At 45.1% G+C, this 18,363-nt stretch overlaps 1 protein-coding gene across 1 annotated transcript; it reads right to left on the bottom strand.

Moving 5' to 3' along the window:
* Positions 1 to 367: 367 nt before the first annotated feature.
* On the bottom strand, positions 368 to 17,840 carry flii (FLII actin remodeling protein). Its single transcript, XM_061224502.1, has 30 exons — positions 17,720 to 17,840; positions 16,667 to 16,777; positions 16,414 to 16,485; positions 16,046 to 16,126; positions 15,414 to 15,499; positions 15,108 to 15,269; positions 14,675 to 14,778; positions 13,993 to 14,168; positions 13,334 to 13,491; positions 13,145 to 13,229; positions 12,837 to 12,984; positions 11,628 to 11,764; positions 10,897 to 11,109; positions 10,600 to 10,779; positions 9,635 to 9,717; positions 8,892 to 8,966; positions 7,947 to 8,030; positions 6,857 to 7,028; positions 6,089 to 6,193; positions 5,680 to 5,871; positions 4,571 to 4,759; positions 4,051 to 4,190; positions 3,404 to 3,629; positions 2,758 to 2,912; positions 2,453 to 2,513; positions 2,003 to 2,131; positions 1,806 to 1,912; positions 1,381 to 1,486; positions 1,183 to 1,248; positions 368 to 531 (listed from the first exon to the last, which is right to left on the bottom strand). The coding sequence occupies exons 1-30, from the start codon at positions 17,780 to 17,782 to the stop codon at positions 397 to 399; spliced, it is 3,801 nt and encodes a 1,266-aa protein (XP_061080486.1). The 5' UTR covers positions 17,783 to 17,840; the 3' UTR covers positions 368 to 396.
* Between the last annotated feature and the right edge of the window lie 523 nt (positions 17,841 to 18,363).

Genomic DNA, 18,363 nt, shown 5'->3' with positions numbered 1-18,363 from the left:
GAGTGTAATACAGCCCTTTTGTACATATAAGCATAATTTTATTCTCTTATTCATCTAAAATAGCGATTCTTAAAATGCTGTCTGAGCTACGACGTAATATCCAACAGAGGGAAAACAAAAAATAAGCTGAATATAGCTCTACCCAACAGCAAATGTATAAAATCTTTAAATGAGTATATAATCATGTATTGCAGCGCTCTCCTTTGAGCACATGGTGCTAGCCGTTTTTTTTTTTGCCAGTGATGTGCAATGTTGTGTGTCGGGAGGGTTCAGGCTCAGCAGGGGTTGGCATGGAGCCCCGCCCCCCTTCTCAAAGGCCCCTCCCCGGTGCCCCGAGGCTCCTCCCCCAGCCCAGAGGCCCCTCCCCCCGGCCTGGCCCCGCCCCCAGGGGACTCCCTACGCTGGCGGCTTCTTGAAGGCGCCCCAGGCGTGGAAGCAGCGGAAGAAGCAGTGGGGTTCGTTGCCCTTGCGCACCAGACGCAGCTTTCTGGGCTGCTCCTTCTCCTTAGACCTCATGTGCTGGATGTACACCTGTGACAAACATTACACATTACATTTTACATTTTAGTCATTCGGCAGACACTTTTAATCCAAAGCGATTTACAAGTACAAAGGTTCTTCCATTATTGGCATTTGGCAGACGCTCTTATCCAGAGCGACGTACAGTTGATTAGACTAAGCAGGAGACTAAGCAGACTCCCCTGGGGCAATGCGGGTTTAAGGGCCTTGCTCAAGGGCCCAACGGCTGTGCGGATCTTATTGTGGCTACCCCAGGATTAGAACCACCGACCTTGCGTGTCCCAGTCATTTACCTTAACCATTGTAAGTGTTTTATTATTCCTCATGGACTTTTTTTACATGCACGTCACCCACTTTTCATACCCTTATTAAACAGTGATGGAGGCCCGCAATGCAGCACCACAAGACTGAGATGAACTTAAATACGCAATAAAGTTGTGCTCATTTATTTTTGACCATTTCAAATCTTTTTGCGGAGGGCAATAATTATGACAACAATGTTTCCGAGATAAAAAGTATTACTCAATAAAGCAATATGTTTTAGAATTACAATGAAAGTATATTGAGTTGTTTGAGAGCATACACTATAGCTCATTATCGATATTATTTATTGTATGCAACATTATTGCCTCATTGTCTCATTTTATAATGAATAAGTCTCACCTGACAAGCTTTCAAGCTCAGTTTGATTTCCACCTGGCTGGTCTGAGTGCCCACCCACATGTACACCTGGAATTTAAAAACCAAAAAGCACAACTTCAAAAGAAGAATCAATGTCGCACAAAATTCTTGTGATTCAGCAGGCATATAATGATCTCATTACGGAGGAATGTGGTTGTCAAAATGGATCCAAGACTTCACCTCTTTTCCATTGTCCAGAAGCATGATGTCATCATCAGCAAGGTCATCCTGACAGAAATCTGAGCACTTCTCAGAAACTGCGAAATATCCCTTCTCATTGGAGCACCTGAAACAGAAGCACATTTCCCATTGCAAGAGACCACAAAGTTTGACTAAATAGACCATTCTCAGAGTTCTTCCACAACTGGTGAAACTTCAAATTTGAAGAATCTTTTTTTAATTTCATATATAGAAAGTACATATATGTGAGTGTTGTTAAAAAGTCCAGATCAAATATTCCAAGGCTGTCCACAGGGCTTAGAACAATTGCATTTTCCCATAGTCCCCTTGGGTGATGCACAAATGTCCCTGGGCAACCTTATCTCAAAGTATTTCCAGGTAAAAACACGGGTTTAAATAAAACGGTTGACGGAGAACGCCCTCACCTGAAAAGCCGTGCATACTTCATGTAATCCGCATCCTCGTCATAGGGCTTCTGAGAGCCAATCCCTACCCAGAAGAAGTTCTCAGGCTCCTCACCCTCGTTGATCACCTGCGAGAGAAGCCTCACTCAGCCCCCGTTGGCATTGACAGATCACCCGTATTCAAACACGGTATCAGCGTTTCGGTATGAAGTGCCCACCTGTTTGCTGTAGGTGTCGTCAAACATGGAGTTCATGATGTCCTCGGCGAGCTTGGCTTCGTCTGGGTCGGCAGCTCTTCCCACCCACGTATAGACGATCCCCTGATTATCCGTGCTCTCAAAGGGCACCTGAAACCAGCCAGGACACGTCAGGGGTCTCACAGTGTTGCCCACGGGACTATGAACACCAGCCAGGACATGTCAGGGCTCTCACAGACGATAAGAGGAAGATAGAAGATACGCTTTGGAGAAGTAAATAAGTGCAGCGCCTGGGAACCAACTCCAGTTCTGAGCCCAGTGCCTTGGGTCAAGGGTAATGGCCAAGGCACTTGGCTCAGGTCTCATGCATGTCTGTCAGAAACCCATACGGACACGGGGAGAATGTGCACGCTTCACAGAGAGAGGATGAAAAACAGACACGTTGCGTAACACATGGAGAAACTGTTTTACCTTTAATATGTAACAGAATTCAGAGTTGAGGTTGCTGGAGTCTGTGGTGATCTGGATTGTCCTAAAAAAAGAGATGATATTAATAAGACTTTGCTTCCAAAGAATTCACAAGATGACAAACCTCTATTTTAAACTGCTGAAGGAAGAAACGAGGTCTGAATGATGCATTCTAGAGGCTTCTGGAGAGGTGTGCAGAGCAGTCCTACTATCAGGCCATACGCCTGGGGCAATATTCGCGCATGTGGGAGTACCTGGGGCAGTATTCGGGGCAGTACCTGGGGCAGTACTCGGGGCAATACTCGTACCTGGTGCAAAGGGCACTGCCGTTAGTCCTGATGTGATAGAGGCTGGGCTGCACACTGTCATCCTTTTGCTTCCTCTTGCCCTTGTGGATGATGAACTTCCTCTTGAAGTGGGAGAGGAACATCAGATTCTCCTGCTGCTGAGTCATGCGCACCACCTTCAACATCAACAGCACAAAACAGCCGTTAAATCACCACATTCAACATCAACAGCCCTTAAATCACCACCCTCAACATCAACAGCACAAAACAGCTGTTAAATCACTACCTTCAACATCAACAGCACAAAACAGCCCTTAAATCACCTCCTTTCATCAACAGCACAAAACAGCCCTTAGCGTTCCAAAATCACCTTCAACATCAACAGCACAAAACAGCCCTTAGCGTTCCAAAATCACCTTCAACATCAACAGCACAAAACAGCCCTTAGCGTTCCAAAATCACCTCCTTTCATCAACAGCACAAAACAGCCCTTAGCGTTCGGAAATCACAAGTTATGAGTCCCTTATGACTTCCCATTGTTAAGAAATGTGAAGGATCCAAAAAATGTATTACTATATTAAAATGCTGTATGGTAAAATCTTTCCATTGTCACATACAAACAGCACATAGCTCATCCAATCAGTTGAGAACGTGTTGAAGTACATGCCTCCAGTTTGCCAGGGAAGAGGCTCTCAAACTTCTTCTGCAGGCTGAAGGTGAAGGTGAGCCAGCCCATGTTGGAGGCCTCGCGCCCCTGCCAGAAGTACACCACACACTGGAAGTCCTCCTCCGCCTGCTTCTCCTCATCCTCGCCATCCTCTTCGTCCTTCGCCTTGTCCTTACCCTTACCCTTGTTCTCCTCATCATCCTCATACTCAACCGGCAGCCAGTACCTGCAGCACACACAGTAAAGCGGTTTCAGTCCTGGCTGAGAGATCACCAATATGTACTAGCCACCTAACTAGCTATGTTATACTGCCTTTCATTAATCTCATTCTGAGATTTGGGTTAGCCGACATGCCAGAATGCAAGTCAGCTAGATAGTAGCCAATGGTATAAGGTTTCTTTTGCAGGGCTATATTTTGTCTCTCACCTCCTGTGTTACCGTGTTACTGGGCATAAAATGGCGGCCCTATGTACTAATTTTGTTTTGGACCCCCACAATCACATGCAAGTTCCTGAAGTGGAAAAATTAGATCCTGTACTCAAACGTAGGAGTCCCAGTATGGCGCCACTACGGCACCTGTCCAATCCGCTCAGTCGGTGATCCCTGCCTGGGCGTGACTATAATAAAGCTTAACTGACGTGACATACCTGCAGAGGAACACGTAGCAGTCCTGCGTGTGGAAGTGGCCAAACTCTTCTTCGGGCAAACGGGCAAACTTCTTCCCCACCAAAACAAATCCTTCCATCCCGTCCAGGTCCTCATTCCACCCCTCCATCATTTGCTCTGCCTGCCGGAACAGAAGAAGAGTGCCCCGGTACGAAGGTTCAGCAAAACCTCCAAGCAAGAAACTGACCAGGCTTGACTGGACAGAAGATATTCAGATTTAATGAGTGGTTACACAAGAACAGCCTGTAGCCTAGTGGTTAAGGTATATGACTGGGACCCGGGAGGTTGGTGGTTCAAGCCCCGGTGTTGCCATAATGACATCTCCACAGCTCTTGGGCCCTTGAGCAAGGCCCTTAATCCATCATTGCTCCGGGGTGGGGGGTGGATTGTCCCCAGCTTAGTTTAATCAACTGCAAGTCGCTTTGGATGAAAGCGTCAGCTAAAATAAGGAATTGGTTATAATTCGGAATAAAACACAAAGGAGGCGGAGTGACCCCTGACCTCAGCGAGGGGCATGGGCGGCTGCCGGGGGAGGAAGAGAGCGGTCAGGTCGGCCTTCATCTGATCCTTCTTCTCCGAGTCCTTCTTCACCTTCCCGGAAAGGCCCACGTTCTGAGAAACCGTCTCTGCGTTCCGCGTGTAGTCCACCTTCAGCACGTCATCCCAGTTCTTGAACTTGGACTTGAGGACCTGGAGGGTCCAAACAAGAAGGAAGAGAGGGGTTATGATACAAAAAAAAAAAAAAAAAAAAAAAACAAGAGTGCAATCCTATAAACTGTCCGGTCTATTATATCCAGTTTTCCACAGTCCACCGATGGAACAAAATGGCTACCGGCAATGTAAGGATCGCTCAGGCGAACCCCTGCCACGCACTTTCACTAGCTAATGTCACACTCCCTCAGTCAAAATCAAAAATATCTAATCATAGTGTATTTATTTACATAGAAGTACAATTTAAACAGTTAATATAGTGTTCAATTTCTTTGCCTTTGCAATAAAAAAGCTGTTATTTAATGTGGTTGTTTGCTCAATTTTAAAGAAGGTATTGGTTCAGGCACCGGTATGAGTACCATATTAAAAGCATTATTTTCGCAGTAGCATTGGCAAAATCTAATGTTTTCCCTAACTGTAGCAGCCCCCCGCTCCCACAAATAACATCTGCTGAATGGCAGCAAAGCAAAGAAAGCAAAGTCAAACAACGCTGAAGAAACACCGCTAGCCCCGTCAATAGGCAAGATGTGCGTGTTAAAACATTGTTACAAGACCATTGTCAATCCCTTCCTATCATTGAAAATGTTGCTGACATGTTGACTCACCCTCTGCCTGTGTTTATAGCCCTTAAATTCGGGTTTCAAAACGGCCCGACACTCTGTACTAAAACATTGTATAACTGTCCACTAATTCAAGCTCATTGGTTGAAAATTGGTTTTACCTGGCACAGCCAATGGCGTTTCAACATCAGCGCGTTTACAGAGAAGGGGGAGGGATAAACAACCTTGTGGTTTGAAGGTGTTTATTGCTGCTACTCCTCTCTTGACCGTTAGAAGTCCGAAATGACCTATTCTAAAACAGTAGGTGAGGTCCGAGCCCGGGTGCACAGCGAGCAGTACCTGGCACTCGGTGCCCTCCAGGTTGCGGATGACCACGGCGTGTTTGGGCCGGTGCAGCATGCTGCACACCTCCTGGCCCAGCTTCAGGGCGGCTGCCCTCACCAGCCGGGGAGACTTGCGCCCGATCCAGATGAACACGTCCGACCAGCAGTCCAGGATGTACACGCCTTTGGTGTCCAGCAGGCTCTGCAGCTGCACACAGGAAGTGACAAACTTTTTTTTCCCCCCGTCCAATGATTCAGTCAGGAAGTGAGAGGTTTATGTTGGGTAACAGGGCAGTAAGGTTTTTATTTTATTTTTTTATCTTTTATTTAACCAAGGAAGGTCAACCCCTCTTCCTTTTTGTGTAGGGACCCAACTACATAAAGTCAGCATTCCAGTATGCAAAGTTCTCAGGCAGGACAGTTACCAGTCTCAGCTCTGGGAGAACGTCCAACTTCAGTTTGTCCTTGTGCTCCACGGACAGCTTGTAGTTGATCTGAGGAAGCTCCAGGTAGCCCAGACCAAGCCCCACCTACACGCAAGAGGAACAGGAAGAAAGGAGCTGATCATCAACCTAAAACCCTCCGGTCTGCAGGAAACTCGCTCACGAGAATCCTCACATCCTGACTGCATGCAGCATATGGCTTTTTATTCTGCTCCTTTTTCAGCACCAACACAACCCAGGTCTTAGTCCAGATGCTGGTCATCTCCCACCTGGACTACTGCTGCTCTCTACTCCCAACTCTCTCTTTGCTGGTCTCCCAGCCTCCACCAACACACCTGAGCAACTCATCCAGAATGTGGATGCTCGCCTTATCTATAACCTCCCCAAACTCTGCCATGTCACTCTCCTTGTTATCTCTGTCCACTGGCTATCGATAATAGCTAGCATCAAATACAAACCTGGGTGCTAGCCAATTGGGCAGCTAAAGGCACAGCTCCCGTATGTCCGCAAAAGGCCATCAGAATATACAACACCCCCCAGAACTCTGTTCTGCTACCCCAGGGCACCTCCCCCCTCCCTTACACATCCGCACTTCCATGTATTTGCTTGCAGGTACTCGTATGTCAAAACTAAAGACTGAATCCAGGCTATAGACAAAAGACTGGGTTTCTACACAGAAACATGCTTTATATAGTCCCAGACAATGTCTACCGACTGCACAGGGAGGGCATTGGCGGTGGCCTCTCGTACCTTGTAGAGTTTTGGCCGAACAGGAGAGAAGTCATCGGGCACATGTTTCCGGATCTCCTCAGGCTGGCCCCCGAGAACTTCCCAGAATTCCGGAGGTTCCTGGTTCTGGAATAGCGAGGTTATCTCCGCTTTGCCCTTCCTCTCATTCTTATTAATCTTCTCAGCAAACAACCTGCCAGAAAGCACACATGGATTACTGCAGGATGAATACGGGACATATTTTTCCGTATTAAAGTAGTCCGTCGTGACTGTTATATTCAGGGATATGCATTAATTAATGCACTGCCCAAAGAAGTTAAGAGCATGAAAGTGCTTCACTTGCTACTTGGTTTGTAACTGATGTGACCAGTTTTTTTAGCGTTGAACCATGTCACCAAATTCAGTTACTATCGGTGTTCTTTAACAATTTCAACAACAAATTCTTTAATAATGTACATTGTGAATTTACATTAAGATTTAATAGAACAAGCACATCTGACATGTAATGGCTTCTAAATTCAGCCAGATGAAGGACAGTTCCCCTGTAGATGTACAGCCAAATTAGGAGATTGTTAAACTGACAAGTAACAGTAAGGCACTCCTTAGCTCCATATTTAGGTTTAAATTCAAATGAAAAGCTAAGATACTATTGGAATAATTCCCTTTTAATCCCTCATAATCTTTAGTATTCTGAAAACAAAACTGAAGAACTCTGTTAACCTTGACAAGAAAAAAGCAAATGCAAAAGCGAAAGGATGATCTTTTAAGAGCAGTAGTAATAGAACTGGGTAGAATGAAGACTTCGGGTTTGGGGATTTCTCTTGAGACCTAGTCATTTGTGTTTGTCAAACTGAATTTCTGGATGGCTGACTCATTCATTTCGTTAATACGAGAAGCCCAAGACACTTGAGTTTCCAGAAAAGAATTTAGACACTATAAAAGACTATAAAAGAGAGAGAACTCACACCGTTAGTAATTGTACCTTTCACATTTATTTACCTTGACATTTCTGGACAGTAATAAAGTATAGAGTGCTTCTACACTTTCCAGGACAGAAATCAACAGAAGGTGCAGAGATGCCAAACTTGTGCATTGAGATTCAGTGACATACCTGGCTTTGGTAGTGGCACTCAGAGTGGCGTTTGCTCCTCTCCACACATAAATCACCAAACCAGCATCCAGCAAGAAGACAAAACTAGAGCAAACAGACATCAAAGAACAATAAATCAGTACGTCAGTGAAAACTCAGGTAAAGGGTATCGCCGGACATTTTTTAAATGCAAATTTGTCGCTCAATGTGTGGACGAACATTCCCAATGCCCTCCCGAATTTGTAATATCCAATGAATTATCTGTAGCCACGTTCATGAGCGAATGCCACTGCTGAATCGGGAGCGTGAAGACATCCACAGTGCCCCTCTGAAACACGCGGTGTCGCCAGCCTGCTTCGTCTCACGCCCCGTCCCGCAGCCAAGCTCACAGAGGCGGGAGACGACGCCCCCCCGCCTGTGGCTTTCGGCATGCCGTCCACGGGAGCTCAACCGCCCGGCGGGAGTTGGTGAAGAGCGATTTTCACATTACATTAATGGCATTTGGCAGACGCACTTATCGAGAGCGACGTACAGTTGATTAGACTAAGCAGGAGACAATCCTCCCCTGGAGCAATGCAATGTCGTGGCTAAACGGGTGGATCAAACCACCGACCTTGCGGGTCCCAGTCATGCACCTTAACCGCTACGCGCTGAAACGCAAAGTGCTGGTGGTATGTGTGAGGAGTGGCTGGATGGTATATGACAGGGCTGGTGGTATGTGTGAGAGAGTGGCTGGATGGTATATGACAGGGCTGGTGGTATGTGTGAGAGAGTGGCTGGATGGTATATGACAGGGCTGGTGGTATGTGTGAGAGAGTGGCTGGATGGTATATGACAGGGCTGGTGGTATGTGTGAGAGAGTGGCTGGATGGTATATGACAGGGCTGGTGGTATGTGTGAGAGAGTGGCTGGATGGTATATGACAGGGCTGGTGGTGGCACAGTGTAGGCGTGATCAGAAACTCACCGTGGGTCCAGGGACGGAGCCCTCAGAGGAACAGATTCCAGCTTTATGTTCTTCTTACCATAAACCCGGTACAGCCTATTCACAGACAAAGAGCTCAGGTTTTTCTGCATGCACGCACAAGCAATAGAGCCACATAGACAGTTGTGTTTAACATAAATTACGCATATTCTCATAACAAATATTGTTTATTTTCACATGTGCAAGCACCAAAACACCAAGAGCAGTTTAGGTCACACTTTATACGGTAAATGAATTGGAATGAACTAATGCAGTTGTTAATATGAATTAATTGATGTACAAATGCATTAAGCATGACATTACCTTTTCATGGGCCAATCTAATTTCTTAACTACTAACTAATGTAATTCTTAATTACATTAGTTAGGTTAATTAGGTTAATCATTAGCAATCATTAGCAAATACATTAACAGTTCTTTTCATTCCAATATGAAGTGGCATAAACTAGATTAGTTTACATGAATGAATGTTGTCCAAATACATAAAGAAACATACAGATTGACTTCCCAGTGGTTTGTTAACAACAACATTAGTCAATGCCAATCCATGTAACCTTATTGTGTTACTGCACGTTAACATACCAATACTACAGTGCACTTTCTAAGAAACAGCCAAATACTAGAGAAGTTTCTCACTCTCCAACACACGTGTGTATGTACACGCGCACGCACGCACGCACGCACACACCGGTTACAAACAAATCAATACAATAGAGCACATCTTACCTCGTCACATACTGCGAATCTTCCACAGTGTAGAATCCACTGGCAGTTCCTCCCTCAATGTAAGAGATCTCACTATCAAAGACCTAATGAGAGGAACATTGGGATGTTATGCCAAAGAACATACAGTGCAGTCCATAAGAATTTGGACAGTGACCATTTTTATGTTGTTGTTGTTTTCACTCTATACACCAACAAACAAACAGTTGAAATGAAACAGCTATGTGGCTAAAGTGCAGACTTTTAGGGGGTGTCACTGACCAAATACTTATGGACTGCACTGCATATGTTTGAATATGAATATGCTACAATCCAAAAATCCAACAGATTGAGTTACAAATAAGAAAGAGGCAGCTTTTTTCTCACACTGCCATTTTTAACTAAACGTGGTGGCGCAATGTCTCTGTCATAAACTTCCTTCCTTCTTTCTCTACAGTCACGCTACTACTGCTACTGCTGGGGGTTAGATAATAATATCTTCCCAGTCATGCCATGTTTAGAGCAATGGTAAGCAACCATTTTCCTGGAGATCTACCATCCTGTATGTTTTCATTTCAACCCTAACTGGCAGCGAAAAGAGATCTCCAGCTGTTGAATGAGGTGCACTTTGTTAGGGTTGGAGCGAAAACCTACAGGACTGTAGATCACCAGGAACATAGCTGGTTATCAGCTGGTTACCACTTGCTTAGAGGTTTCATTGACAACATTAACTTTCAGTCCCAAGGCCAAAGGACCAAGTGGCTCCACCCAAAAAGAGGTTTTGGCTTTGGCTGAGAAAATTGAGAAAGTTGAGAACATTTAGTTGGGTTTTAATAAGGGCTCAAAACAAGAGTACAGCGGTCATTTTGATTGGTAGAAAAGGAATACGGTCGAGAGGGCCATGGACTGAAAGGGTTAAACACATCCGTGGTCTCCTGACACAACCGTACTTCCCACCCAGCTCCTATGACCCCGGTCCGATGACTTACCGCGCTGAACTCCTCCGACTCGTCGCCCATCTCCTCCCGGATGGTCCGGCACTCTGCCCCCAGGTAGTTGCGCAGGTTGACAGCGTGGATGGCGGAGCCTGCCTTCTTGTCCAGCGTTGCCTCCTGGCCGATCCAGTAGAAGATCTGCCAGGTCAGCGCGCCGTTTTCATCCAGGAAGGTCTGCCGGATCACAAGCATCGCTCTCATTAAATTCCAAAAAATAACGACGTACGACAAGGATTAAATATTTGGTCATATTTGAGCAATCGTCCGAATGAAGGTGCAGATCCTCCTCGCCTTTAGCACGATGTAGCAGTCGGCCTCGTAGAACTTCCCGAGGAAGGCTTCGTCCACCTGCATGGGGATGAAGTTCTCGATCTGCCACACGGAGAGGCCGGGAATCTGGCCCACGTCTTCCTGGAAAAACTCTGAGTAATCCAGCGGAGGCTTCTCCAGGCTCTTGTCCCACCGCCGGACCTTCAGGTCCGAGTACCGCAGATCGCCGTTCTCCTGGCGGGACAAACCGACCGACGTGGGGCAAACGCGTCGACCTCAAAACCACTCAACTTACACAATTCAACAACAGGCCTATTCACCCAAGGGCTTTCAAACTCATTCCAACGCATTGTGCCTACTAATCTAAACCGCTTCTGTAAATATGCAAGTTTACATATACGAGGGGAGAGGGGAAAATATGGACACGCTAAACTATGTAAATAATGCAAAATGGCGTACAGCTTCACAGAACTACAGGTCTACATGATACATCAGGGCTTTAGTGGCACTTCCTCCCGAGTGTACAAATGTATTAACTGGAAAATAATTTAGCATATCTACTACATGGGATTTATTAGACTGCTCCTAAATTCTCAAACCTAAGGGTTCATGTGCTGCTTGGAAAAAACCGTTAGCCTAGAGCTGCAGCATCATGTCAACAATCCACACAGAGAATTCACTGCTCAGTGCTGCTCAGATGGTTTATATGACTTTTATACCTTCTATACCTTTAATCACTTTTGTTCCTTTACCTCAATGGACTTGTTCTTCTCCTGGGCCACGTCTGACATGCCCTTCAGAACCTGCTTGGCCTGGTCGTCCTGGGCCGAGTCCTTCCTCTGCCTCCTCAGCCTCATCTTCCTGGCCATTGGGTCTCTGGGGCTGTTACCTACGGGGGGAACCAATAAAAATGCAGGAAATGTGCAGGCTGCTCAACGTGTGACCAATCTCGCTGCCTGAAAAAACTGTGAGCATGACCAACGTGACGCACTTATTCACCGTGTCGATTCAGAGCATAACTTGCACATTCTATGTTATGCCTAGCGCTGTTCTACAGTAAACATGGTTATGCATGTCACTGTATAAAGATTTCTTCCCTCACTGTCATCTTTTTTTTTTTTTTTTTTCTAAGTAGAAAATATCAGCTTGTTTTAAGTTACTGTTTGCCTGACAAGTGACATTTTCTTACCCCATTGGCAAATCTTGAAATGATTCCAACTCTCTCAACCCACTGGCAAAATAATATTTGTCTTATTTTGCAGAAAAATTGCAGAAATAAGAGTTTTAAATCTCAATATACATTTTTTTAGTTTTCTGCAGTGCCATTCCTTATCACTTTAATGTGTAAGATCACAAATATGTGATCAGAACTAGATTATAATGCTGATGTAACAATCACAACTGGCAACTGAAAGAAATTGTGCACTGCAGCTTTCTTTTTCAATGTTTCTTTGGAGAAATATTTTTAGCCCAGGACTAGGCATAATCCTTAAACAAACATTTGAAAAAAAATCTAAAAACCGTTCCAAACATTCCAGAAACCCTACTCAGAAGGTGGCATGTGAGCCCTTTATCTGGGGCTGCTCGGGCTGGACCTGAAACGGGCAGTAATGGGCAGGGATGAGCAGGGATGGCCAGGGATGGCCAGGGATGGCCAGGGATGAGCAGGTATGAGCAGGTATGAGCAGGTATGAGCAGTGATGGGCAGTGATGGGCAGTGATGGGCAGTGATGGGCAGTGATGGCCAGGGATGGCCAGGGATGGCCAGGGATGAGCAGGTATGAGCAGGTATGAGCAGGTATGAGCAAGTATGAGCAAGTATGAGCAGTGATGGGCAGTGATGGGCAGTGATGGGCAGTGATGAGCAGGGATGAGCAGGGATGAGCAGGGATGAGCAGGTATGAGCAGGTATGAGCAGGTATGAGCAAGTATGAGCAGTAATGGGCAGTAATGGGCAGTACCTCCACCAGCCGCAGCCACTGTGGCAGGGGAAGCCCCGGCCAGGCGGAGCTGGTTCTGCAGAGAGAAGTCGATGTTGTACCACTCGGCCGTTCGGTCCACGGGCTTCGGGGGCATCACCATGTTGGGGTTATCCCGCACGTCAAGGACCTGGAAGGTCAAAGGTCAAAATCAGCCATCAGCTCACAAATCAAAACATCGCGGATTAAGCACCCACACATTAGTTTCCTTGCCTTAAAACAACAAACGCTTTTATTACAATATTATACAGACCAAAGAAATGCATGCACGACAGCAGCACCAGGTTTACCTCCAGATCTGTGAGGAAATGGACTGCCTCTGGCAAAGTTACAAGGCGGTTTTTATTCAAGACCAGCTTCTTCAGTTTCCCACACCTAAAATAAGTAAAAGGCACAAAATGAGCACTGTAGCTCACTGCTAGCAGCTGTACTTCCCCCTTAATGTGCCAGTGGAGAGAGAAACAGTCAGGCGCAGGCACCTGCATAGGCCTTCGGGGATAAGCTCCAGGTTGTTATTGGCTGCCATGAACTCCACCAGGCAGGACAGCTTGCCGACCCCAGACGGGATGCCATCGAAATCCAGTTTGTTTGAGTTCAAATACAGCTTCTTCAGCTTGGCCAGCTTGCAGATGGTGGACTGAAAATAACACATCGAAAGGAGATGTTGATTCCTTCCACATGACAGTGACATCATAGCCAAAACAGCTTGTGGTCTATATTTTTAACAAAAGGTGGCAAATTGCAAATGGTATCAATACCACATCAATAATGAATCACATAAGTATTTCTCGATCTGGATCATTTGGAAGTTCATGCATTAGGAGGGATAACAAAATTACAGGAAAAAAAACCTATTTTGTAATAATCTGTTGAAACTAACAATTAAAATAATTTATAATTAAATAAATCATTCTCACTGCTAATAGGAATCTTACTGCTAATTTGACAACTGATCATTTGAAGCCCTCACACAAGCAAATTGGATAATACACAGCAGTTCCTGTAAAACTGAAATGTTCCCAGAGATACCAAGCAGCTTCACTTCCTGTAAAAGGTAAACACCCCCAGAGCCACCAAACAGCTGCACTTCCTGTAAAAGCTAAACACTCCCAGAGCTACCCAACAGCTGCGGTCTTACAGGCAGGGAGGTCAGCTGGTTGCGGGAGAGGTTGAGGGTCTCCATCTGTGTCCACTGATCGATGCAGAGCGACAGCTCCGAGATCTGGTTGCTGCTCAGATTCAGCCTCTTCAGGTTGGACAGAGTGTAAAGGCACTCTGGCACCCTGGTCAGGTCATTGCAAGATAGGTCCACATCTGCCAAATGAGAAATTGTTGCAGTTATTAGACTTCTTTCATTGACCTTAAGGTACCTGAAAATACATTCATTTTATGATGATCCCCCCACCCCAACACTGCTGGATATGCGAAGGCTGGGAGAAGCTGCCAATGACCGAATGCTTGGAGGTACTTCTTCTTACATCTTCTTACATCGTAGACATAAATACTTTTTAAATGTTTAAGATAATATATAATTATTTCCTCATAGATGAACTGTGTAAGCACGTGACGCCTTCAAAGCCAAAAACTGTATCAAACATGATACCAAAAATAGAGAAGACTGCACACGAGGTCTTCCCTGGCTGGTGCAAAGAGCATAGTTGGAAATAGGATTTGAAATAATTAGCACACTGATCCAATGGGCTAATTTTAATCCAATCTGTCCACCGAGATCAGAACATAACAGTGATAAACGAGAATGGCAGTAGTGATGTTCTTCCCCAGTGCTCCCTGTAATGGCGGCTGTTAGGGATGGTGCGTACCTGCCAGATTGGTGAGGCCCTCCATGCTTGTGGGCAAGTTGCTCTGGGTGCGCTGTGTGTTTCTCAGGTGTAGAGTTTGTAGAGCCACCATAGCGGGGAGCTGCCTGCTCAGTCAAATGAACAACACCAACAATGTGTTGGGATCTCATCCAATGATAGCACATACTCAATGGCCTTTATGGTCACTTTTGCCAATGAAAAAGCAAATGCATTTCATTGGTTTTCATGGTCGGACTGGGGTCTGAAACCATGGTCCCAGAGACTCATAAGCTCAGCTGGTTTTCACCTCAAGATCAGCACTCAATTCAGACAACTAGTAACCAGGTGAAGTTAGTCAATTGTGCCATCAACTGCTCTAATTGATTACTTCCAGTAAGAGTAAAAACAAAAACCTGCAGACCTCTGGTCTTGCAGAAGGAAGTATACGTCTTACCGTAACTGGGCATGCATGAGGGGGTTGTTGTTCAGTATCAAGGTCTGTAAGTGGACCAGGCGTCTCATCTGAGGGGGAAGGCTGTCCAGCTTATTGTCGCTCACATCCAGGTACAGCAGGTCCGTGAGGTTAATAAACAGCTGGTTGGGTATGTTGTCAATACTGAAAAGAAAAAAGGAAACAACAGTATGACCACCACTGTCACCGAACTGAACTGAACTGAGATCAGAGATAAAGTGACTAAGCTGCACCCCTGCAAATGGCTAAGGGAGGCCAGACACGTTCCCATAAAGGAGAAGGCCTCACCTGTTGTGGCTGAGGTTGAGGACAAGCATGTTCCTCGAGTTTTCAAGGTCTCTGGGAATTTCAGTCAGCTGGTTGTAGCTCAGATCCTGGTTGGTCAACACACGGCACACACGTGAGTAACAAGGAGACAACACAAACGGACATAAGAATGCCTCCAGATGACAAAAGACCCATCTAGCCTCATTATTTGTTTACGCCACAGAGAAAACGCGTCAAGCACTGTGTCAAAACTGGTCCTGAACACCCCCAAAGGTGCAGAAGCTGCTCCAAAATAACCATCTAAAACAGATGTCCAAGTCCAATGGGGCTCAGAGAAAGAATTCCCTTTGATGTGTGGACACAGTCGGATGACTTTGCTCTCGTTCATAGAAACGGCAGGAACAGTAATGAAAATGAACGAGCTTGGGAGATGGGGAGGGGAGGGCAATGACCCGGATGGGTCGATCCGGTTCGATCTCACCCTGGGTGTGTCGAAGTGTCCTTGAGGAAGACATCTAACCCAAATGCTCCTGACGAGCAGGTTGGTGCCTTGTGTGTGAGTGTGCGCAAGAATGGATGATTGATTGTACAGCGCAATGGATAAAGGCACAATATAAATGCCAACCATTTACATGAGCAATCCCATTACATACCAGCACCGAGAGGTCATCCAATTGGAAAATGTCATCTGGAACACCCGAGTTCTTTAGGCTGTTTGCTCGGGCCACGATTGCCTTGAGGAGAAAGAACAATACATCTCAGTGAGTTTTTAGCTACATGTCTTGATAAGAGTATGAATGATAGCCAAAGACTGTTTTTGCGTCTCTATGCGAAACCTTTTAGTGTGATCTGATCTACAAGCGAAACAACGTAATTGGCGAGAACAAAAACCTGCAAAAACACCGGCCCTCTGCCCTGATCTAGAGACACGCAGTAAGGAGGGCTCTCTAAGATAGTCAATACTGCAGAGTATATAGTGAGAATATGGTGATACCGATCTGAAAATGTCCACTCTGCTTACCCTGAGGCACGGAAGACTGGAAAGTTCACCATGTAAAGTTGTCAGGCTGTTGTGGCTCACTGACAAATGCTCCTGTATTAAGGAAAGAAACAGCAAACAAATGAATCTAATGTACTGTACAGTTGAATGAACTTCACTCAGGACAAATTAATCTAGGTGACATCATTACAGCACTGGTTCCGACATGGCATCAAACCAACAGCCCAACGTTCCCAGCTAACGTTAGGGGCCAGTTGGCCTTCAAGCTTCTCACCAGTTTCTGGAGTGAGGCCAGCTCCTCTGGAAGATAACAGAGGCCCGTTCTGTTCAGCTTCAGCCATCGGAGGCTGGACATGGATTTGACATGTTCAGGAAAATAACCTCCCTGGAAACAAACCAATATGGTAACGTCAAAACAATTTATAGGCTGGAGGAATCATATCAAAATGCCTGGGAAAAACAACGGATTTGTCACCATACATGTGTTGAAACCAAAATCAATTGGTGGTCAAGACACAGACAAGTAGTTTAATTTAATATTCCAAACCTTTACTTTATTGAATAGCAAACTAACTAAATTATTAAGTTAAGTTAGCTATTGTGCCAAGTAAAACAACAAGCTAACGTTTGCTCGACAGCTGACAAACGTAGTTTGATGACGCAGGTAGTCTAGCTAGCAAGTAACATAAATATAGTTAACGTTATTATATGGCATCTAATTTAAGTTGATGTAGATCTGTTTGATACCATGCGGTGGCGCATTAAATGTACACTTTTCTTACAAGACAACATTAGCTATACTAGCTAGCTAGCTAGCCTAGCAAGCCATTTCCGAGGCACCCGAGGAGGGGCTGGGTTAGCATGTACAAGAGCCAGCTTGCTAGCCAACAACTGTTCGAATTTAGCAAGCTTGACTAGTTTGTCAACGTTTTCCTCCAGCTCTAAAGTAAAGCCAGGTGCTAGCTATCGAGATAGCAATATATCAACGTTAGCTAGCAATGTACCCAGTAACAAACATACAAAACATAGATAGCACTAGCTAGATAGTTGCAGGCGTCGTGGTTAGTTTTCCACGACAACACAATCACAATATAGGAAACGCTAGCTAACCGTTAACTTAATGACGAAGTCAGTAGCTAGCTAGCGAACAAGCTACCTAGTTAACGTTAGCTAGCTAGCGATTTAGCTATCGAAGAACTTTCTAATGGCTGTCACACACATAAGTAATAACTGTCACAGCAAGCCAGCGAACGTATAAAATGAAATGTCAATCCATGTTTAACAATAACTATCCAGGGTAATGTAATATACAAAAAATAATAGTTACTTTAAAATCATTTCCACTTAGGTCTACCCCTCGAATGAAGGGAAGGACTCCGGTGGCAGCCATTGCGGACGGTTAATGAGTAAGTTCCTGTCTATTTTTGGGTGGGTTGCTGACAGGCAGGAGACTAGAGAACACACAGCACTGCTGCGTAAGCACCCCTTCTGGCAAAAAATGGTATAACCCTCCAGATAAACGTTTTAAGATTTCGCAAGAAAACAGTCATTTCAATTTACACATTTTTCCACATAATGGTTTTTATTTAAAAATGGCTTTTTTGAAGAAGTTCTTAAAATGGCACATTTCCAATGAGCTTTTTTCACCTTTTCCTTTTTTCATTTCATGGCAGCACTTCTGATTTCATAATAGTACTTTTATTTAATGGTAATTATCAGCCATGTCACATTTTTGTAGGCTAGAATCGTATCCTAAGAAATTAACCTTAGTTTCATTTAAAAATAAAACCAGAGCAAAATCGGCAGCAGTGGCTGCATCCACCAGAGGGCCATCACTGTCAGAATAATAGGTTCTGAAACACCATGGCTATTTTAAGATCAATACCCCATCATTGGCCAGGCAGACACGCACCCATGGGTACAGTATATATAGATATGAGGATACTCTGGTCTGCTGTTACTGCATGTGCA

This window comes from Conger conger, chromosome 16 (assembly GCF_963514075.1).
Source record: "Conger conger chromosome 16, fConCon1.1, whole genome shotgun sequence".
Lineage (NCBI taxonomy): Eukaryota > Metazoa > Chordata > Actinopteri > Anguilliformes > Congridae > Conger > Conger conger.
Note: the sequence above shows the minus strand (reverse complement) of the source record. Positions and strands in the feature narration are given on the sequence as shown.